Here is a 22,805-nt window from a genome sequence, read left to right as displayed (position 1 = left end):
ATTTTATTTAGTAAATTAGTTTGTTTCTCCTCAGATTGTTGCCGCTGTTCTTTGCTCTCAGGGCCATATCCCTACCCTTTTCCCCTTTTCCCCTTTTCCCGGGACGTGGGCCCTTGGGTCCCCCGTCCCCTTTGTCACGGAATCGGGCCTAACGCCCGTAAACCGTTGACACTATGCTAAGAAAACCAGCTATAGATGCCTGTAAAAGGTGTTCTCAATGATTAATTTAACAGACATACCAGTCCTACTGTGCTACTTCCACAGGCATTGTGATCCTGGAAACTTTCCCAAGCAGACTACGAAAGAGCTCAATGTTGAGTGCTCACACACAACAGTAACAGCTTTCTGGCTGAGAAGCAAAAGATAGTAACCTTGGTAAGGCAAAGATAATCTTTAAAAATAGCACCTCTTTTCATCAATTAAATTCCCTACATGATAAACTTGTAATTCTAGTAATTGATTACTAAGATGCATAATAATAGTAAAAAAGAACTTACTAAAAAAATTAGAGAACACAGTCTTTGTATTACTTTTAGAGTAATGATAATTCATTTTTGTTATTGCTTAAGTTTGAGGTTTACAGATGCACTGTTACTGACTGCAATGGCATAAAATTTGATCCAAGTTTTAGGCCTAAATTTTTCAAAAGGCATCCAGTTTCCATTAAAATACAGTGGAAATTTGGTGCCTGGTTTCCTCAGACCAAATGCAGAGTCCAAGTTGCGGTTCCATCCCAATCACTCATTGGGCTAAGTTCAGAAAATTTATTACTCAAATTAAATACTTTTGAGACAGTTACGAGAAAGTAAATATAAGGATTTAGCAATTATGTTGGATATATTATTGCTGCTTGCTGCACAGTACATATGTGCAAAAAAACAAAAATGGACATTTACTTCCTCTTCTGTAAGATGTTTGTTCTTCCCGCTAACAATCAGCGGAGTGATCTCTTCTTATTAACTTTTTTCATTGAAATGAAGCAGTTGTAAATGAATAAGCACAAGCAATTGAAAGAGTAGTTATGCCAGTCTTGCTCATTTTGATTGAAATTGAAAAGGAACCTTCAGTGAAGTTTTGGTATCTTTTGGGCTGCAGAGCTATACTCCTGGCAAAAAAACAGTAATGAGGAAGCAGCATTTTCTCCAAATAATATAGCAGTAGCTGCAAGAGAATGGTTTTTGATTTGGAGAAACCAAAATTGCATAGCCAGTTACCAAAAGGCTGTAGGGCACTTGACAACATACATCACCAGGATGGGCAGGCAGAGAAGCTTCTGAGAAACCATATAAGAGAGAGGATAAGAAGTCTACAGAACTGGTTGTCAAAGGGAGCAGTTTTAATGTAGCTGTTAAGCTAGACACTTAAAAGAGAACTGTGGGATGACACTAAAGGTGAAGGAGTTACTCTGATAGGCTTAATACAGGGGGAACTAATAACTATTATCAGGGGATATCTAAAAAAACTTTAAACATCAGGAGCTAAAAGCTATTCTGCTTCTGAGAAGTACTTTACTGCGGTCTGTAAATAGATAGGTTTCTAGTACAGTGATTGCCTAGGATAAGAAAAGTCATAACAAAAACAGAACAAATTAATCATCTTCAGTCAACCTGAATGAGTTTGGGATTTTCTGCCCTTGATGACCATCTATGTTTCTAGGAAGCATATCACGCTATAATTCCTCTTCCTTCATGAAATGCAAATTCTGAGAAACTCAGCTTCATTTTGTTAAACCAATAAAATCCAAAAGAATTTACTTACAGTACACAGTCCTGCTAATAATAGTTGTAATTTAAGGATTACAACTAGAAGAAATAGTGTGCAGGTTTGACTGAAGAGAAGTTACAAAGTGTAACAAAGATTTAGAAGGGAAGGGAAATTAGAAGAAAAATAATCTCTGCTTAGGGTCTGTGAGACAGAATACTGAAAAAATTAAACGCTGTGAATGAAAGGAAGAACAAAAAAATTAATAGAATTAGTTTCAAGTATGAGTGAAAAAATGATAAGGGGTAAAAAGATGAAAAAAGAAAAGGGAAAGAAAAATAGAAAAGGGGCTGAAGAGAAATTGAAAGCATTGGTAAGTGAGGAAAGCAGAATTAAAACTGATGAAGAGGATGGAGAAAGAGGTAAGATGATGAAAACAGCCTACACTACCAGAAACAGTGCTTCTACTTAATCTCTGTCTGGCAAACAGGAAACATGAGTTAGAGGCAAAGTAATTCAAACCCACCTAAACTCAACAACGACCTCAAGTAAGTTACTCTCATAAAATCATTATGTATGGTAAGGGCCAACTCTCAGCACATCCCTAGAAGAAAAAACCTCCATATTCCTTTCTTTCCTGTAGCACTCCACTCCTCTGCTTTTGCATATTACAGCCCTCACAAAGGCTGGAAAATGCTGAAATTTTAGTGAAAGACCTTTTCTGTGGTATTTCCCATGAAAGTTTGTAAAGTAAGGAGGCTCAAAAAGTGTTAGTTCTGTCAGCCCTTATTAGTCTGTTTTTAGCCTATGAAAGTATATATCGCGTAAGACTCTGCTTAGAAGAAAACACAAATGCAAGCTGTAGCTTTTGAAAGAAGGGAACAGCTTTCTGATTCACTGCAAGAAAAGATACCAACTATAAATGTTAAAGCAAGGCATACTCTAGAATATATACACATATTCTTTTCCTTGCTATCCTTACTTCTTCTCTCTAGTGTGGTTTCAAATTACACGGTTACTCTTTACATTATTAATTTCCTCCACTCAGCTATTGATCTCTACCTAGCAAGTGTTACCTTATGAAAATCAATAAGATCTGTCAGTGTTGCATGTCGATTTGGATCTACCCCCAAGAAGCTGTAGAAATCCCCCGAAGCATCAACCAAGAAGTGTTTGAACCCACTTTGCTGGCGGTAAGACAATGCATAGCCCCAGATTTTCTCACTGACTCGCACCAGGAACGTTCCTTCAGATTTATTCATCAGCAGCTCTTCTGCCTCCTGGCGGCTAATAATACCTGGCAAAGAAAAAAGCTACAGTTAAGAAGACAACAGACCTGGCAGAGCTTAGCAGAACCAATGAAACAAATGCAGAGCATAAGTAAAACTAAAATTGCTTAGCTTCTTAACAGTCAAATGTTTGTAGGAGGAGTTACAGCTACGGAGACTACATAATTGCTATCTGCTTTTGAGGGTCAGCTATAGAAGATGTGATGGTGTTACATGGGATATGCTTTTAAATTATCTCGTTAAGAATCACTTTTTCCCACCTTACCACACTTCCAAAGGAAACACATAAACACAACTGGTACATCAGACGTGATTTCTGTACAAGAGATCATTTAGTAGAACTAGCACAATTTGGCACTGCAATTTGAACTTGAAATACCTTGCTGATATTGGCAATTGTATTGCTATGCTTCTGACTTTCAAGTGTTTTAACAGGTCCTAAGGAATGAAAACTATGCCAGTGCCTGAAGAAAAAGCATTTTTCTGCTTTTTTACACTAAAACTTCCTTCGGATGCATATAGATAAACTGGAGCACAAAGAAACCAAATCCTGCAGCTATCAGAACTGTTAACAAAGATGAATTTATTAGGTTATCTGCTCGCAGGCTTGCATTTCTAGGAAATGCTGTTACAGAGGTGAACAAGAAACAGAGATTGCAGTCCTTCTCTTCTTTTAGGCTTAAGTTCTGAGTAATAACCTCCTTTAGTTAATATAACTGTAGCCATGAACTAAACAGTACAAATTCAAAGGAGTGGATATTGGATATGTTAATCAGAATTGAGCTAGTGTTCATAGTTCATAATGAACAATAGCGAGTTACGCACTTTGCTCTAGGAGACAAGACAAGACAAAATTATGTGGGCTTCTTGCAGTACATAGCTGTCATCCTGTGATTTTATGCTGTTTTTTTTCCTATGAGCCTACCTAACTTTCTAGAAAATATATCAGGAAAAAAACTCTCAATGTCCTGGTCACCAACTACTTGTTTTATACATTCCCCCTCCCTGAATTCATTCCTTTGTTGCATGACAAAGCTATTTACCAGGACAAAAGAAGGAGTACAAATTCAGATTTTCAGAGTAAGCAAAAGTTAATGCTTAACAACAGCAGATCTTTCAAATTTCCCATTTTATTTGTCTGTGCTGGAAACATCCTTATCACTTTTTTCCCTTCTGGTCCCAGGATATCGCACTGAAGTTCCTGGTACTTTTGCTTGCAAAGAGGGTACAACAGATAAACCCTGAAGTCCAATGCAAAAGGTATGATCGGAAACATGTCTTACTTATTCACATAGAGAGTTTGGTTCCAATTTATCTGATAGGCCTAGAGGACAATAAGTTCATGGCTCATAATTATCTGTAAAATACCAGATGCTCACTTTAATAAAGAACAGATGTTGAGTTAGGCCATCCTGGATGCAAACAGGGCACAAATATCAATAAATAAGTACATGTTCCAAAAAATATCAATAAATAATATACGTACATGTTCCAAAGTTACTCTCTGTAAAGCTAAATATGTAAATATTAGAATATATGTTATATTTAGGGGAACTGTTTGTCATTACAGAACCCTGCACACATCCCAGTGAACATTCGATGGAGTTGAAGTGCTGAAACCCACCCTGTTTTTTTGTGCATTAATAAGAATATCCCAAGAACTTACAATTAGTACAAAGCAGAGCCTACCTGAAAGACCAAACTGTGGGATGCTCTGATTAAGCCCATATAGAAAACGATTACTGTGGAAGGTGTGGGCAGGGACTGAGGAGATCTGGATGCTAAAAGCAAGCATTGTGCACTATTAGGAAAGATAGAAACATTCGTCCTCATTCCATTTTTCGTCTACCTCGAGGCAATTAGTTTCTTTTACAGTTTCACTCAGTCCAATGATGACAATGATGACAAGGGCTCAGACCCAGAGGGACACAGAGGTCCCTAGTGAAATATCATCAGTACTGAGAAGAAACATATACATACATGCTCTGCTGAATAAGGTACAAACCTTTTTTTTCTGGAGGATATTACATCATCTCTACACCTGCCATGTAAAATAAGCAGTAAACATGCAAACATATGCACTTATTTAGAAACAGCATGCAACTGCTCCATCATCAGTGTCAATTACTACACTTTGCAAAACTAAAAACAGATTTACTGGGAGAATTCCAAGATGAATTGTTATAAGTAATTCTCCAACTCTGTTCAAATGAAAAGACAGTATAAGAATGAATCTATATGATACAGCATATTATGCAGAGCCATATACCAGGTGCCACATGCCAAGAAATCCAACTCTTTGTTAAGGCAAAAATCCAGTCTTTTAAACTGACCTAATCTGAATACACAAAGAAAGATTTTCATTGTTATTACAATGTCTACTTCCTTGAAAAATCTTTTCTAGAAACAAATTTAGATGAGATGTACCGTAACAAGTTCACAGCATTCAGTGGTGCAGGAAAGAACAAACAGTTCCATCAGCAACAAATGGCATATTAATTCCAATAACCAATATTTATACAGTAAATCTAGGTTAAAACCATACTGCTAACTTTGGGATAGGATTTGGGTGATGTTACAATTCCCCCTATCTAAGCCGAAGCTGTGTCTGAATGGTTATACAGCTCTAATGAGGAACAAATTGGCCTAGACAAGTTGGCAGCTACAAAAAATTATGTTTATAAAAACAATGCAAAACAAAAAATGGTTTGTATTTTATGGTGAACAGTATTCTCAGGATACTCCTAGGCTTTGAATGATGATAACTATCAGGTATATCATATCAAATTCTTTTAGCATTGATTAGTTTAATACTACACAATCTGTTCACCCGCTCTCAACTCCCACCAGTAGAGCTAAAACACTGCAGGCTTCCACATAATGTTATCTTCTTTGCCAGAGAGTATTTTTGTTCTGGGCACTTTATGTCACTGAGTAGGTGAGAAATGCTACACTGCTCACAGTTCTTTTTTGTTTTATTCTCTTTTCTACTAAAGATAGTGTAATAAACCACTAAAAAAAAATCAGCCAGATACTCTCCTCTCTTTTTCTCTCCTGACTCTCAAACAGCTCAGTCTCTTCCCCCCACCCTTCTCTATCTTCCAATTATTTTACTGTTCTGTGATTCAATTCTACATTGGGTGGTGATTGCAGCACTGAAAGTCTTCCTCTACTCCTTCAAAAATATGATGCTATTCTCAAGACGAGCAGAAAAAGAGCAGCACTGCTCAATCCTGGGGTGGCTTAAAGAAATAAACAACATCTGTGAAACCCCTACATGAGCACTTAAAATAGTTTTAACTGAAGTCAAGAAACTTCGGTTTCCCAGTGCTCTGGTAAGAGGTTTAGAATCAGCAATGCCAATGCTCTTCTTTGTGTTAGGATATTAAATGGGATCTGGAAAAGGAAATCACTGGTGCTTTGAAAGATATTTTTTCCTCTCTAATTCTTGCCAGTCTCCTAAAAAAAAAAAAAAGGTAATGTTCTGTTGGTGTAAAGCAGCACCGCTGCATTTACTTTAAAATTTCGTAAATAACATTAAAAGAGTTACATTTATTTACACCAGCTGAAGACTTGGCCCAGAGTAGCAAAATCAGTGTTCTTTGCACAACTTCACAGAATAGACATTAAAAAAAATACCTCATAAATCATCAGCATTTTAACTCTGAGTGTCTCAATGCATACCAGTGTATTTGAATAGAAGTTAGCTACCCCACTGAAACTCACTTCAGTGCCTCCTTACATGTTCCACCTGCCACGACAAATAATTTCTCTCAGAGAATACATACTTTTGATTGTCTATGGCAAACTGCAGAAGAGCTGTAGAGTTTTGACTGGGAGAGGATCAAAGGTGTAACTCCTCTTGAAAACATGGAAATCCTAGCAGCTGGCTTGATTTTTAGTCCCTTTTAAATACACTGCATGCATCCATCATATTATATACACATACACGTCCACTTCAAACATTCTAGCATTGCAATGCTTAAAAACATAAACATTCTATGTTTTAAGGGAGAGAATAAAATTTTGAAAGATGGTTATTTCGAATCACAGAACAGGAAGTTATTAATCATCAACTGATCAGTTCCTGATTAACAGCTTCCTTTTTATATACAGAGCATATTGTGACAATTTGTAGATGATATGCAAGTCTTAACGATTCAGTTGTAATCATTATTTTTTTCATGCCATCAATCCTCCAAAAAAGGAAAAAGAACATCCTATTATTTAGAGCATATTAAGTTCACACAGCAACTGCAGATTCCATTATGAGTTTAGTGGGCAGAGCTGAGAAATTCTGGCGCTGCCTTCAAGTTTGCAGCACTCTCATTAGCAAGAAAATACTATTCTGAAATATTATGTAATGATACTTCAGCTTCCCACTCTTCTCTCAGCATTATCCTACACACATCCTTCATTGAAACTCAGGAGAAGAAATACATAAATATTTGTTAAGCTAATGCCATAACAAGAATGAATCCAAACTAAAAAAGCTCAAAAAACTTGCCAAGGCAATACGATATCCTAGACTAAAATTAGTTTTTGATTATACAGTTAAAGTCACATCATGTCCATTAACTATGAACGTGTCCACGTGATCTAGCAGTGACCTAGTACATGCAGGTCACTTCAAAACTAATGTCTTCTATTTGTTTCCATGGAAACTACAACAGATACAAAGGGCATGATAACGCTATTTGGTAGAGCAAATTTAGAGCTACAAAACAGAATTTTCAACATAGTCACCACCATTAGCTGTGTGTTTTCACAAGTGATGAGCAAGAGCCTGCGTGCCACACTCATAAAAATCTGCATGGCCATCCATAACGTGGCTTGTCTCTCACATCACGGTTTTCACTGCTGAAACACCTCACTGTGCTCACGTCCACTGTTTGGTCTTCATTAATTTTCAGCAATCATTAATGAATGTCAGTGGGTGCCATTTTTTCCACATGGAGGAAATTAATTCCACATCTTTCCTTCATACACACTGCCATATCAGATGTCATTTTGTCAAACTGCCCCACTGCTGCCATTTGTCACACAGCAATAAAATGGTACAGGATATTGGTGGGAAGGTTCCACCTCTACTGCCATACCACCAACATCCACCTCTGGCATTGTGGGCCAACATAATACAACAGGAGACATTACTTTTGTGATAACCCTGCTACCACGTGTAATATCAACATCAGTATGGAAACATAATTTGGCCTTAAAGATCAATACATCTTCAATACGTTCATATGCATTTATATAAACCAAAAGGTTGATTGAGATTAGAGGGACAGTAGGTACAAGTGCAGCCCAGAAAAGTTCATCGGCCCCTTGCAACAGAAACTGTGCATTTACCTGATGTGTTCTCTCTTTTTGTCTACATTTTCATCAATCTGAATTCACTTCGGTGTGAGAGGTTTTACTCCCAGAGCAAAAGCAACACAAATGCAGGCATGAATAAATATTTATGAGAACATTCATGCCAAAAGTGCTTTCATGACCATTATGAAAACCATTCTATTTCATGCAAAATTGATTTCTTGAACAATCACGAGTATTTGCAGATAATCAATGATTAGGAAAGAGACTTATCCTGTTTATGCAACTTAAGACATCTAACTAGGGAAGTGTGCGATCTATTTCACCAGTCAAAATCAGGAAGGAAGATCCAAAACACAGACAAGCCAATACTAATATTTCCTTTATCTTCAGTGGGGTTAGATCAAAACTCACATGAACATAAATATTCTTGGTTATCATCATATGAATAATTCACATGCTAAATTTCATATGGACACATGACAACTTAAGCAAGTATAAATGACAAAAGAGCAAACACAAGGAAATATGAGAAATTATCAGAATAATGTAAAGGATTGTAGTTGTCCCATTATATGGGCAGGTCTAAACTGTACTTTGAGAGAGAATAATTGAATGACATAAGAATTTGCTAGACACTTGCGAATCTTTTCTGGAATTGAAAAACTGAGCTGGACAGACATACTTGTAAAATTATAACATTTGGAATAAAATAGTTTTTAATTGAAACAGAAAAGTTCTGATTTGAGAAGATGACATTGTCATAGCTTTCTCTGCCCACATGATCGCAAAGATAAAAACACGTAGTTGGATGTAAGTAACTAACCTACTCAGAACTTTATGAGTAAAGGCAATTAGTTTTTAAAGAAATCATGAGAAAAGTAAGCCTAAATTTCAAAGGGATCCTACTGCAGTCAGGATGGTTTTAGATGAGCCTACACGGGTTTGCTTGTTCATAATGTTTACTGAAATTATAGCAGGGTAAATAAAAATCATAATACAAGTCAGAAAGGGACTTCTATAAAAAACAGAATTCTCATCTCTTATACTTCTTGTAAATATATATTTTTGCTTGCAATATTTTTTGTTTTATATTAGCCCCACATGGTTTAATATGCTTCCCACTTGGTCTTGTCTTGTAAACACCCTACATTTTATGCAGTATATGTTGACAAATCCATCATAAAATGCTGTTTTCAAAGATAGACTCATTCAAATTTTGAATACAAGAAAAAGAAACAAACTTTCTGTCACAGATGTTTACAGATTGTAAGCCTGAAGAAAATACAGAGAAAAAAAATGGAAGATAAATATTGAGAAATATCTTGTAGGGATGAATTTGCATTTCTTTATTCCAAATTACTACATACATTATACAGTTCACCTAAAGAATTTCAGTAGATGCCTTCCATATTAATTTGAGAGTCCCAGATTATTTTAGCAAGCACTTGTGATAGGTAATTTCTATGATCCATGAAGATACGTAAAGGCATCCCTCTAGCAAGCAAGATACTACAAAAGCTGAAAAGAAACGTGAAATCTGTTTATTGTGAATAAACAGAAACAAAAAAAAACCAAAACAATAGACCCATTCATTTCATAGAACTAAAAATTATTGAGTAAGCAAATAACTTGTTTAAAATTACATGATTTAACATTGAGAATACCATAAAAAAAATCACTCTTGTACCTTAAAATGCAACAGTAAAAAGAAAATATTTAGTACCCGAGCCAAGCTTATGTATTAAAAAGTAGTACAAAATCATAAAGCAAACTGTGATTATGCCAATGTAAAAGCACTCAAATCTATTCCTGCAGTAATGACACCAGAAAATGTAGGGATTTAAAAGGAACATAAAAGCCGTAGCAATGTAACCTCCTTCCTGTTAGTAGCAGGGTAAGTTCGGTACGTGTACTCTGTAGGTACATAGGGCAAAAAAAAAGAAACCTAAGGTATTCTACAACTGAAACTGTTACAAAACTCCTCTTTTTTTTTTATTTGGAACCCATGCTGGACCAGTGCCACAAGTTCTCCAGAAAAATCTCTTGCTCCCTCTGCATAAGAATTCCAGCTGGGTAAAGCTGTCTGACAGTCAGTGGCAGCATACCAGCATTAGTATAAACCACTATAAGGAAGTACAAGAACAGCTTGCAAGAATACTGTTCTATGAAACTAATTGAAGAGGGTCATGGATTCTGGAGACCACAACAAATGAAGATATACACAAGTAACAAACACTAGCTTAGAAGATAACTGAAGCTGGGGAACTAAGGTGTAGAATAAAGCACACTTTTTTCTTTTTTTGTTTCCTTAATTCCCTAATAAGGCGGAACAGAAATGGCTCAAAATAAATGTTCAAATGCATGACAGTAGCTACTAGCTCTGGCCTAGGAAAAGGTCAAATATACAATTCCTTCAGTCACTCAGAAATATAAAAAGAATAAAAGCCTGGAAGGTGAAGTGATTGCTTCCCTTCAGTGCAAGAACTAGAGCAGCTATAGTTCATGCTCTCAAGAAAAGCAGCCTCTATATCACTCAAAGCAAGTTTCCTCGGGTAGTCGTTTTCAATTCTCTCCCACCAGTGCAATTCTCTATGTGAACTCTGAAGTTAACTGAACACACTTACTGGTGTTTGTTGGGAAGGGCACAATTCATCAAAAAAACTGTGAAGTCTAGAATGAATTCTTTATGTTATCCTTGAGACTAATGATGTCACATACAGTTTAAAGAACTTCGTTATCAGTCGTGGTGCCTTTTGGACTGGTCTGTAGCTGAAATAGAATAGAATGCATGTACGTCGCTCCAAAAAAATACGTCCTATTTATTTCCATAAAAACTACAAAAGCTAAGAAGAGCATTGTAACACTATCCATAAACTGTTGCCTGCAAAACACTATCTTTTTTAAAATAGTCACCACCATTATCTATGCATTTTCAGCAGCAATGGCCTGCATGCCACACTCTTAAAAATCTGCTCCAGTGTTGGTGACCCAGTATCGCTGTTGCCACTTCTGAAACACACCACCCACTGCCTCACTGAGCTCACATCCATTGTTTGGCCCACATAAATGTGAGCAAGCATCAGCAAATGTCAATGGGTGATATTTTTTTCACATGGAGGAATTCAGTGTCACACCTTTGCTTCATACACACTTCCATGTCAGACATCATTTTGTCAGACTGCACCTCTGCTGCCATCTGTCACATGGCGACAACATGTAATGGAAAATTGGCAAGAAGGTTCAATCTCTACTGCCATACCACCAACATCCACCTCTGATGTGGTGGGTCAACATAATAAAATAGGAAGCATTATTTTCAGAGTAGATCTTTTACGTACCTAGGTCAAATCTTGTCATTTATCTGGCATTTACAGCAGAATTAGCTTGCACAATTAAGTACACGCACAAATATTTTCAGCAGTGGGATCTTACTGTGTACCAACTTATTAAAAAGGTTTAATTTTCTCTTCCCTTTTAAAGTCACTTTTTTTTTTTATATGGTACAAAAAACAAATAGTGAAAGAAGAAATCAATAGTATTGTGTGAGAAAAGCTATGGCTGAGACATAACAATAGCTCTATCTCTGCTGCTTCAGAATAGAAGCAATAAAGACTGAAAAGCAGAGCAAGGGAGTAAATCAAAGAATGCTGGTAATAGAAACAAAGCTGTTGAAGCTATTCACCATCTGCTGTTAATGCAGAATAAACTCGTATGGGACTAGACCTTCAAAAGAGTTCTATTCCCATTTAGGCATCAAAATAAATGTCCAGGTTTTAAAATAATAATAAATAAAATAAAATGCCACACACCATCACATTAACAGTTGAGGTGAGTTTTTGTTGTTTTTTTTTTCAAAACCGGACCACAAGTGTCACAACAAGAACCCAGAAGTCCAGGATTGCAGAGTTCCTATGAAATGCTTTTCCTACTTAAAGATGGTGATAATGCATATATTTATAGCTGTACTGCATGTTGGTAATCTGATTTAAGTCCCAGTAAATAGTACAGTGTCCATAACAGTTATCAAGCAAGGGTCTACAGGCCTCTGTGCTGTTAAGAAAGAAAGACTGGCAATAGGTCACATACAGCAAAACCTAAAATATAGGTAAAGAAATGAAAACCTTCCTGTGTGCAAAGAAGAGCAATGGGAGGCAAAACTGGGATGTACTTAGAAAGTAAATGGTAGAATGTAAATCTGAAGTACACTGGGCATTTCACAGACAGTTTTCTGGTACTCAGTGGTCAGTAAAGGGCCAGATTTCTCTGAGTTACAGGGGTGAAGGGAAAAGACACTGGTTAGGAATCCCCTGCAGAAACCTTTCTTTCTTTATTCTTGATTCACCACCTATTCTACTCTGCAAGCTCAGCAGCAAGGTATCGAGTAGCATGCCTGAAACAGAGATAAGTCTGTACTATGGAAAAGTAAGCAGGAGTTCACTACCCATTCTTCTTCATTGTTCTTATTCTTTGTAACCATTCTGGTAGATAGAAGATTTACACAGAATTGGGAAGCAACACTTCAGTGAATTTCAGCTACCTCCCCTGTAAGCCTTGCTCAGCACGGACAGCATGTTCTGGGCTACAAACAGATACGTATAGAAAATGAAGGCTCAGAGGAATAATGTCTTTCTGATGGCATGAGATCCCTTCAGGCAAGGATGAGGAATATTAATAACACACCATGCTTTTGTACAAGTTCTCCTTGAAGACATATGGTGAATAGAACTATCCTTTGCCTCTACTTACAGGAGGAAACACCAAGAAATAGTGTCATATGTAAAAACACACATCACTGATGTTTTGTTTTGTTTTATAATACAGGCTCATCTCTGTTCTGTCAGGATCAGTTCTTAAAATAAGGAAAGCTCAGATCTCAGAAGATTTCTTAATTCCCTTAGGCAAAGATTCCTTAAAACAATTAGAAAGCTACTTAATTTCAGAAGGAAATGAGCGCCCTCCAATCCCAGGGATCTTTGAAAATCCTATCTAAATGAGAAATACAGTTACAATGGGTATTTTCCTTCAGATCTACAGAAAATCAGATGTGCTACATCCATTGTTGCCAGTGTGACTCAGAGTTAATTCCCTATGCACTTTGCTGAAAACATACCCATTAATTGTCTCCTTTAAAGTTCATTCTACATCCCGACTATCAAATACTGTAAAAGCCTTTTATACTCACTGTCAAAATATTTACACCGTATTCACTAACAAGCAGTGCAGCACATAAAAGATAGGCGTTTGCATTACTTGCATGAATACACCACTGGTATAATAGAGCTATAAATTAGTCTGTTAATGTCTCCTCAAAGCACAGTGCTGGTTTCTTTCTTTCCTTACTTTCAGATCAGCATATAGAATGCATTAGCCAGAAGGAAAACAGATTTCAAACTCTCTCTTCTCTTTGTACAGTATTACTTGTTGCCCATCAGAAGAGAAAAGATAGTAAAATAAAGGCATTTAACCTTTTATGTTTCTAAGTTTACCTCATATATATGTATGCACTTGAATTTTTCTTTAGAGATGAGCTGTCCTGCATTAAAATTCTGCTATTACCCCTTAGTTTTTCTCATCTATACAGTTTCTGAAAAGTAGGTCATTTTAAAAATGGAACAGTTAACCAGTCTATTTTCAATGTCTTCTTAAATCATATTCTGTGAGTGTAGTTTACCTATTTATGATAAGTAACTTTAAAATTTAGGGGCAAGAATATTTTATTTTATATTGTTTGCACTGACCTAATTTGGAAGCCTCTGCACTCTGGTAAAGTCATTGAAAGACTGATAGCAGGGAATGCCTTACATAAACAATGCAAATATTCTTGATAATGGCATTTTTCTCTTTTCTGATGGGATAACTGGAAAACAGAAAATGAAACTTTTAGAAAAGTTCATAGAATCATAGAGTGGCCTGGGTTGAAAAGGACCTCAAAGATAATCAAGTTTCAACCCCCCTGCTGAGTGCAGGGTCACCAACCACTAGACCAGGCTGCCCAGAGCCACATCCAACTTTGCCTTGAATGTCTCCAGGGACAGGGCATCCAGAGCCTCCTTGGGCAACTTGTTCCAGTGCGTCACCACCCTCCGTGTGAAAAACTTCCTCCTAACATCCAACCCAAATCTCCCCTGTCTCAGTTTAAAACCATTCCCCCTTGTCCTATCACTACCCACCCTCATAAACAAAAATAAGCAAACAAAAGGAAAAACAAATAACCCTGCAAATAAATCCAGGTCTGTATAAGCAACCTAGACACTGTTGTAGTTAGTTGATGTTTCTTGAAAATACATAGGTCATTTTGAAAGTAACACTTTACCTGAGTAGATGGTGGCAGGACAGGGTGAAATGGTTTTAACTAATGGATAGGAGATTTAGAAGAGATGCCAGGGTGAAATTTGTCACAGAGAGAGAGGTGATATGCTTGAAGAGTCTGCCAAGAGAGGCTGTAGATGCCCCGTTTTTGGAGGTATTCAAGACCAGGTTGGATGGCACTCTGGGCAGCCTGATCTAGTAAATGGCAGCCCGCCCATGGCATGGGGCTTGGAACTAAAGGTTCTTGGAGGTCCCTTCTTGCCCAAGCCATTCCATGATTCTGTGACTCTATAATTCAAGGACTGTCAGTGCAGTGCTTACAGCATGGAAGTAAGTATATTCATGGAGAAGACTCCTGATAAGAAATGAGCAGGCTTTGAAAGAATATCAGTATGCTAATCCAAATAGGGAACTTTGTTACAAATATTACTCCTTTAGGATATGTTTACCTCTTTATCATATAAATGGAAGTGTATTTTTATTCCTATTAAGTGTGAAAAAGCCAACTATACAAACTATCAATAAACTTTTGTGATAGATGCATGATGTGACTACTGCAAAGTAGATATTAAAACCTTACTGTACCTCTTGAAATAATAACATTTGTAAAATCAGTAAAGCACACACAGGAATAGCTCACTAGAGCAGCCTAACAAGGCTAGAAACTGTACAGTGGTGTAACACGCACAAAAAAATCTGAAGAAGCTGATTTAAGCTTTGATCCTGGCTGAGCAATAAAAGAGAAACAGCTCTGCTCTACTACAACAGTCACCGATATAGTGTTGCGTGTGAAAACTGAAATGCTCAGCAGCTTTATTAGAAAGCTGGACAATATTCACCATATTTTCTCCAGGCAGACAAAATACTTGCATTCATTTAGTCTTGATCATGCAAGCAACAGAGGAAAAAGAAAAGGAAATTCTAGCTTGTGGGCATCATTTGCAAGTAGTTCTTCTTAACCATATCAATTACTCATCTTGTAACTTCCCATTTACTGAATTTGAATTTCTGAATTCCAAAAGGAGAGAAAATCTTCCAATATGCAAATTAAATCTATATCAAGGGAAAAGATAAGAAAGCTGGTCTGTGAAAGGAGAAGATAAGAGATCAAAAGCCCTCCCAGGATCTGCTTAAGTTCTCATAACTCCAGCCATCATAAGTCCTTGCTCCTCCTGACTACTTCTGAGGGCAGCACAGGCCTATAGAAGATCGAGCTTTTATCAAGCCAATTACACAAAACCAAATAAACCTCATGGAGAGATTGTTTTGCTTGAGTTTTCTGTAAAAAGACAAAGTTGACGAACTGATTTAAAAAGTAGTCCTTTTTTACATAACTTCCTGGCTTTGTACAACCAATTTTGAAGCAACATTGCCAGATTACACTCCAGGGGTAGACAATAAACAAGACTGGTGCATAGAATAGCACTACTATTAAACAGCCTTGGCCAGGATGACATCCACTCAGAGATGTTTTCCATAATCTCATTACTGACCAGTGGGTAGCTGCTGAAAGAGAGCTGGGAGGTACAGTTCTGAACACATACAACATTTAGAAAAGTGTGTGAGGCTGGGGGAAATTATTCTTCGAATTAAAAAAAAAGTACATTTTAAAAAGAATTTAAAGAAAAATTAATGTAAATGTGGAAATCATTTGCAAGTCAAAATTATCCATCACTGGAAATTTTAAAGGTTGAAAGCATTAGAATCAGAATTTTGTGCAAGTTCTCTGATGTGGCATGCAAGCTGCATTTGGAACCCAGAGCTCTAGACATCTGCTCTCTCACTATGTGTACATTACTACTTTCTGCAAGTGGAAGACAACAAGTCAGAAAAATTGCAAACATGGAAACTATATTATCACTCTTAGAGAATACTTTTGAAAAAATATGTCTTGTAATTCTACTAGTGAAAACCTTACTGCCATGACTTATAGCAAAGAAAATGTTAATAATGACACCAGTCTTACTACTGGAGAAGCCAGATTTTAGTTGAAGATCTTTGTTTAGAACAAGTCTTCAATAATTACAGTTGTTAGAACAGACAAAACTAAATGGGCATCTCATCACTTGACAGATGGGGAATTTCATCAGCTTTACTCCAATAGAAATTGAAGTAAATCATTAATGTCAATTAATGTCATTAATTAAGATTCAGATACAATACTAATATTATTGGATGACCGCATCACATAAATGACATTTCTGTAAGACATAGTACTAAGGAAGAAACAAATTATACATACATAATTGTCAGTTAAATTTAAATTGTTATATTTTGAAATATACCCATACCACAAAATTATTTACAGGTGTTTTAAAAATATTTTATACTCATATACAAACACAGACATGCAGATGGGTTGCTCTTTTTTGGATAACACACTATCAGAATATTTAGGTTTTAAAATTTTGTTTTAATGGAGCTTCTGCTCATTTGTTGGGTGACATATGTACCTAACCAATAATAACAATGTTTGTGAATGTCAATGTTTAACATCATGTTTTATGCTCTTTGAAAGGAAAAAATGGCTAACACTTGCACCATCGTAAATAGGATCAGGTACCTGGGAATCTGAAGAAATGAATGTAAGTCTCTGAAAGGTTTTTTGTGTACTTGGAACAAACAATACGGCATCTTGATGAATGTCAGGAGAACAGTTGTTTAAAATGGACGTGAGTTTGCTCATACAAATGTAAATCTGAAATACATCATGAAAGCAAGAGAGTAGAAGACTATGGAAAGGAGCTGGGTATCCTCCCGAGCACATTCTACTGGGACAGAAACAGTGCTCATGCTACTTCCACACAAGTTGCTGCTCAGAAGTCCTTACTAAGAAGAAATAGATGTTGACTCCCATTGTGGCAATTGAGAAGAAAAAAAGGGTTTAAGAGAAATAGTAATACAAACAAACAAAATCCCCTCTGCACTGAGCATAAATCCAGTACAGCTTAAATCAAACTTATTTAGGGGATTAAGTGCTCTACAAAAAGAGTAATTTCTTGATATGTTCAGAGCAATATGTAACGTAAACCACGGAAGATAGGCTTCATTTCATTGCTCCTTCTCAGATGCGAAAACAACTGTTAACCTGAAACATCTGGATCCTATTGTTAACAGCGTTTCATCATCTCAGTAAAGGTAACATCTTGTCCTCATTATGCTTTGCATGAATCTGTCAGAAAATATCTCCAGAGTAATTAAGTTGCACAGTACAATCTCTGTCATTTGATTTTACTGTTTCAGTTTTCTTCAGATGATTTCTCTCAATTTTGGCACAAATTGGATTTTATCAGCTTTCCTATTCTCCCTTCACTCAACTAGAAATGTACATTTAACCAAGAAGTTCTTCTTTGAAAAACAGTGCCAGAAGAAATACTTGTACTCGCAAATCGGCAAGTGTATAATCTCAACAAAAAACACAAGTCAAGGACAAAACGTCTATCTAGAAGGATAAACTGTGCAGTCCTTTAAAACAGCACACATACTTCACTAGCTCCAAAATAAGCAATACTGACTGGATTCTGGAACACTTTACATAGCATGTAATTTCATAATTGCTAGTTAAAAGAATAAAAAAATATATACAGGGTATAAAAAGGAAGAAGTCTGGATGAGCTTTAGATTCGGTGATAGATAGTTCAACGGGCCCAAGTAATTTGTTTTTTGTTTTATTTTTAGTTGATGCACCTCTGTAGCAGAAATAATATTTACAAATACTTAGCTAAAGTGCTTTCCACAATGGAAATTAATTTGCAGTTCTACCTAAAACAAACATTAAGCTTCACAGTCACTACTATGAAACAGAATTGTAAAATTTTAACGTAAGTAAGGACTATTAGATATTCAAAATGCGCTTGTATGTAAAATGAAAAGCAAATCTACCTGTAAATAGGCAAGCATCAACATTTTCTGTAAACAAGCATTCTGAATAGTGTAATATAAAATATGCAGATGTGTGGAAAAGTTTTATAATTTTACCAATTAACTGGAGAGGTGACATCCAGGTTGATCATGTTTGGAGCCTTCTTACAGAGTCTTCCTGGCATACTGCTACATTAACTAGCTTTATTTTATGCAGGTATTGATCTGTCATTCAGCACACTGAGAATGCATTATGAATACGATTTCATTAATTCAGCAGTCTCACTGTAAGAGCATTTGCCGAATGAATAGACACTGACATGTCTAGAAGTTAATTGAGTAACACAGTAGTAAACAAAATATCACATTACAGCCTTGAACAAGCTGCTAATTTACTAGAGCAGCTAATATTTTCCATTGGCCTTTTATATTGATATCAATTTGTATTGATGTATCTATGTCATTTTAATTTTAATTTGCTTTTTATCTGAGTCTATGAAGGTTTTGATTCTTCACTGCATCCAACAAGAGTCATTAAACTTCTAGTTTGACCTTCAGCTCTATAAACAAGAGTTGACTTTTTCATTCTCAGCCTGTTCTACATCAGGCCTGGGAAGGCAGCCAGGGCTTACTCAGGTAGGGTCCAAAATGGCATTGTCAACAAGGTGGAGAAAGATCCAGCATCTCCTTTCCCATGGTAAGTTTCCTTGGTCCTTGTGACACAGGTGACAGTTGCTGTATGATCCCAGCATGAAACAACTAACTTCAGAAAGAACCTAGACTATTGCTACAAATTTGGCCCACAATTTATAGGCAGACACACTATCGCAAACACACTGAAGAAGATATCAGCTGTAATGACAATTATATAGTTCAATTTTCTCTGCAATCACCAAAACTATTTTACAATACAAGGTAAATAAAAACTTTCAGGAGCCTCTAATGATAATGTTCTTCATCACAAATTAGACACAGAAGAAAGGCAGTTGAATGCAAAAAGACATTTGGTTATTGACAAAATACATCTACCACTGAAAAATAATCAATCAAGCCATCTCCTCCCTATAATGAAATGAATAGATCCAAAAAATCGGAAAATTTAAGGAAATTTTTGCAGGTGCACAAATAGCTATGTGCATATCACATAATGGTTACTAGCAAACAAGTATGTCCATGATGGTCTTCAAAAACACATTTCACAATGTACTCAGAACATGATCTCATAGATATTGAAGAAGCTGTCAAGACTTTTTATGGAAATCAGAATGACAACTGTAATGGCAAACCACAACAACAGAAGAGCTCACTCAATATAAGGACAAAAATCAAAGTCACAGATAACATAGAGTCCTAGAACTGAAATTCTACAACCTATTTAATAACAGAAAACTAAGCAGGAAATATATTGTGTTCTTTGCTTTCAAAGCTTCTTCACTGGTGAAGGAAAATGTTTTTGCCTGATAGTATATTCAATATATGCAAGGTTTAAGAATGCATATTTTTTTTAGTAGTAGACAAATCTGAAGTCTATTTTATTTGTGACAATTCTTTTGATCACATCACTGGACTTAGAAAGGATCTAACTAAGCAATCATTAAACTTTTTATTGCTAAAATCAATACAAATTTAAATCATGCTATATTTAGAACATTTTGTTATATTCATACTAAAATAACTGTTCCAGATAGATTTCTATAAAGCAGTTTGATCGTGGTATTTTCTGTAAGTACTTAAGAAACTATACTTCTTTTTCCAGCTCAAAGAAAAATAAGTCAGGGAAAATAATGATAACTAAGTTTTCTTGCCACATAATTGACTAGATTTGAGAACGTTAAGCTAACTTGTTAATTACAGTCCTTTCTAGCTGCTTGCAACATTCTTGTGTTTTGATTTAGTGAATCAGACACCGAAGTACATTTGAAAGTCAAACAAGAGTAACATTTGGATAGTAAAAACTTCATGCCCAAAGACTGGCATGATGATAACCATATGTAGCTCTTGCAATGATCCAGATCTGGACATCCTCTGGGGTCCGCCTCAGTTCTCCATTAAGCCACTAAAAATGGTCACCAAATAGCCCCATTTCCTACAACTGGAATTAAGGTAAATGAGCTAGCAGCTAGGCTCACACTCACAACAAGATGAAAACAGAAATGTTTACTTAATTTCTAATGTGAAGCCTGAACTTGAGTCCTTTGTTTAATCTAATTTTCATCAATCAAATAATTTCACTTTACATTGTAAGAGGATCTGGACACAGGTTGCGAGTATGCAGAATCCTTTGCTGCAACCAGCATCCTAGGATCTCAAAGCTTACGTGCCCATCCTGAAAACAACAGTGTTGTTAAAAGTGAAAACAGAAGCAAGCTCAGTCCCATGGTTAATTAACTTCCTAGTATCTTGCATTGAAATGTCTATAAATGTTTGCATCTCACTACAAATCCAGAAGTTTCTTTTCATCTGGCACAGTGGAATGGATTTACAAAAGCCATGTGCACTCCAGAAGGACAACACTGACAGTCCTAACAGCAATGGCAGAACGTTCCATGGAATTCTATACAATTTAGATTTTAAACTTCCATATCATGGATTAAGATCTATTGCGTACTATATTACAAGCACTAATCCTGGATGCAGAAGTAAGGTATGATACAGTAACAGACAATGTGCTAATCAGTGTGTAATCCCTTGAGGTCTTTTGGAGTTTTACCTCACAAAGATTCACAAGATTGTGATTTGACAGTCCTATTCACTGAAAGACAAGAAAAAGAAGGAAGAATTGACTTTCCTGAAATTGAAAAAGGAAGAGAGGAACTTGTCATTCCCTTAACCTTTGCAGGAAAAGAGTGAATTTATGTTTCCCACTCTCCACCTCATTCTGCCTCCATGCCAAGAATCATATTGAGAAGCTGCACATAAAGGTTTAGTTGCCAACAGCCTCACAGAAATCTCTTTGCTTTGTTTTTGTATCATCTCCTACTGTTTATCTCCTGTAGTGAGAGCACTTTAAGTGTCACAATCTGCTTCTAACTGGTTGATCTATAGTTAAGTCTAACCAGCAACATAATTTTTTGCAGGTGCATGCTTTCTTCCCCTGCATGACTACACAACATACCTGCTGATACCCTGTTTGAGAGAGGTAGGTTTGCTTAGCAGGAAAATAGCATGGTTTCAAAAGAGCTGTCTGACTGATAACTTGTAATCCTTTGCCTACAGGCTGGATCAATAGCAATGTGGTTTCAATACTTTGCATAGAAAGACAGAAGGACCAGTAAGAAGGCCATCTGCTGAGCAACCAGGAAAATTTTCTGACCTTGAGGCTAAGGATATTTGCTGTACTTCAAACAGAAGATACTGCAGGTAAAATAGTAAATATGACTCAGTCTAGCATAAGCTGAAGAAGGTTAAGTGGAGGCCTGTAAAGTAGAATGTATGTTACTGTAAATCTGCAGGCAAAGAAACAAGGGCTGCAGGCACAGCTGATAATCAGTTAGATATGGACTAATAATCAGCAGGATATCAGTAATTTGTCCAACATTAACAAAGTTCTACCCAGAACACATGCGCTAGCCTAGAAAAGGTGATGTGCCATTCGAGAAATATCCAGGTCCAGTATTTAAAGATATATAGTATAAGCTGAATATCTTATGCTGGCAACAACTGACACCTAAGTGCACTTTGTGTGTGGATGAAATAACTAATGAGAACCCACGACTGACACTGAAAGGAGAAAACATGATCCACTGTCTAGAGAACAGACTGCAGTATATGTAAAAGGGAAGCACAGCTCAGATTCAGGGTGTTGGTCAGACAAACAAGGCCTTCTGCATTCACTTTTGTCACCATAAGTGATCACCATAATTTCCTCCAGTCATAGAATACACAGCCTTTGTAGGTAGAAGGGCATTCTACTTGAACATATTCATCCTTATTTTCTTTAAAATGCAAAAATTTTTGGTCTTTATATATGCTTTTAAATTTTTTCTTTCCAAATAACCTATGCTCTCACTTGTTTGTTTGTTTTTTATACAAATATTTTTTTCATTTCCACACATGAACAGCAGACCTCTCCACTCAGGAACATCCTGCATCAATGGACAAGGAAAGAGCCACTGATGTCATCTATGTAGACTTCAGCAAGGCCTTTGACACGGTACCCCACAACATCCTTCTCTCCAAATAGACAAGACATGGATTTGATCAGTGAACTGGTCAATGGACGAAGAACTGGCTGCAGGATTAAGTCCAGAGAGTGGTGGTCAGTGGCTCAATGTCTGGATGGAGATCAGAGATGAGTGGTGTCCTAGAGGGGTCAGTGCTGGGACC

The 22,805-nt window shown here is 36.5% G+C and overlaps 1 protein-coding gene and 1 long non-coding RNA gene across 3 annotated transcripts in view; one reads left to right on the top strand and one right to left on the bottom strand.

The window, feature by feature from the left end:
• SH2D4B (SH2 domain containing 4B) overlaps positions 1-22,805 on the bottom strand; it is a 127,853-nt gene that overhangs the window by 9,340 nt on the left and 95,708 nt on the right. For both annotated transcript variants that reach the window (XM_021397968.1, XM_021397967.1), the window contains exon 7: positions 2,778-2,998. In XM_021397968.1, coding sequence (XP_021253643.1) covers positions 2,778-2,998 — 221 coding nt within the window. The remainder of the gene's footprint in view (positions 1-2,777; positions 2,999-22,805) is intronic.
• On the top strand, positions 17,133-21,833 carry LOC110399373. The gene is made up of 3 exons (XR_002439150.1): positions 17,133-17,203; positions 21,557-21,618; positions 21,696-21,833. It is a non-coding gene; the product is annotated as an uncharacterized LOC110399373 (long non-coding RNA).

Source organism: Numida meleagris, chromosome 5, assembly GCF_002078875.1.
Source record: "Numida meleagris isolate 19003 breed g44 Domestic line chromosome 5, NumMel1.0, whole genome shotgun sequence".
In the NCBI taxonomy this organism is placed as follows: Eukaryota; Metazoa; Chordata; class Aves; order Galliformes; family Numididae; genus Numida; species Numida meleagris.
This window is presented reverse-complemented; position numbering and strand designations above follow the sequence as displayed.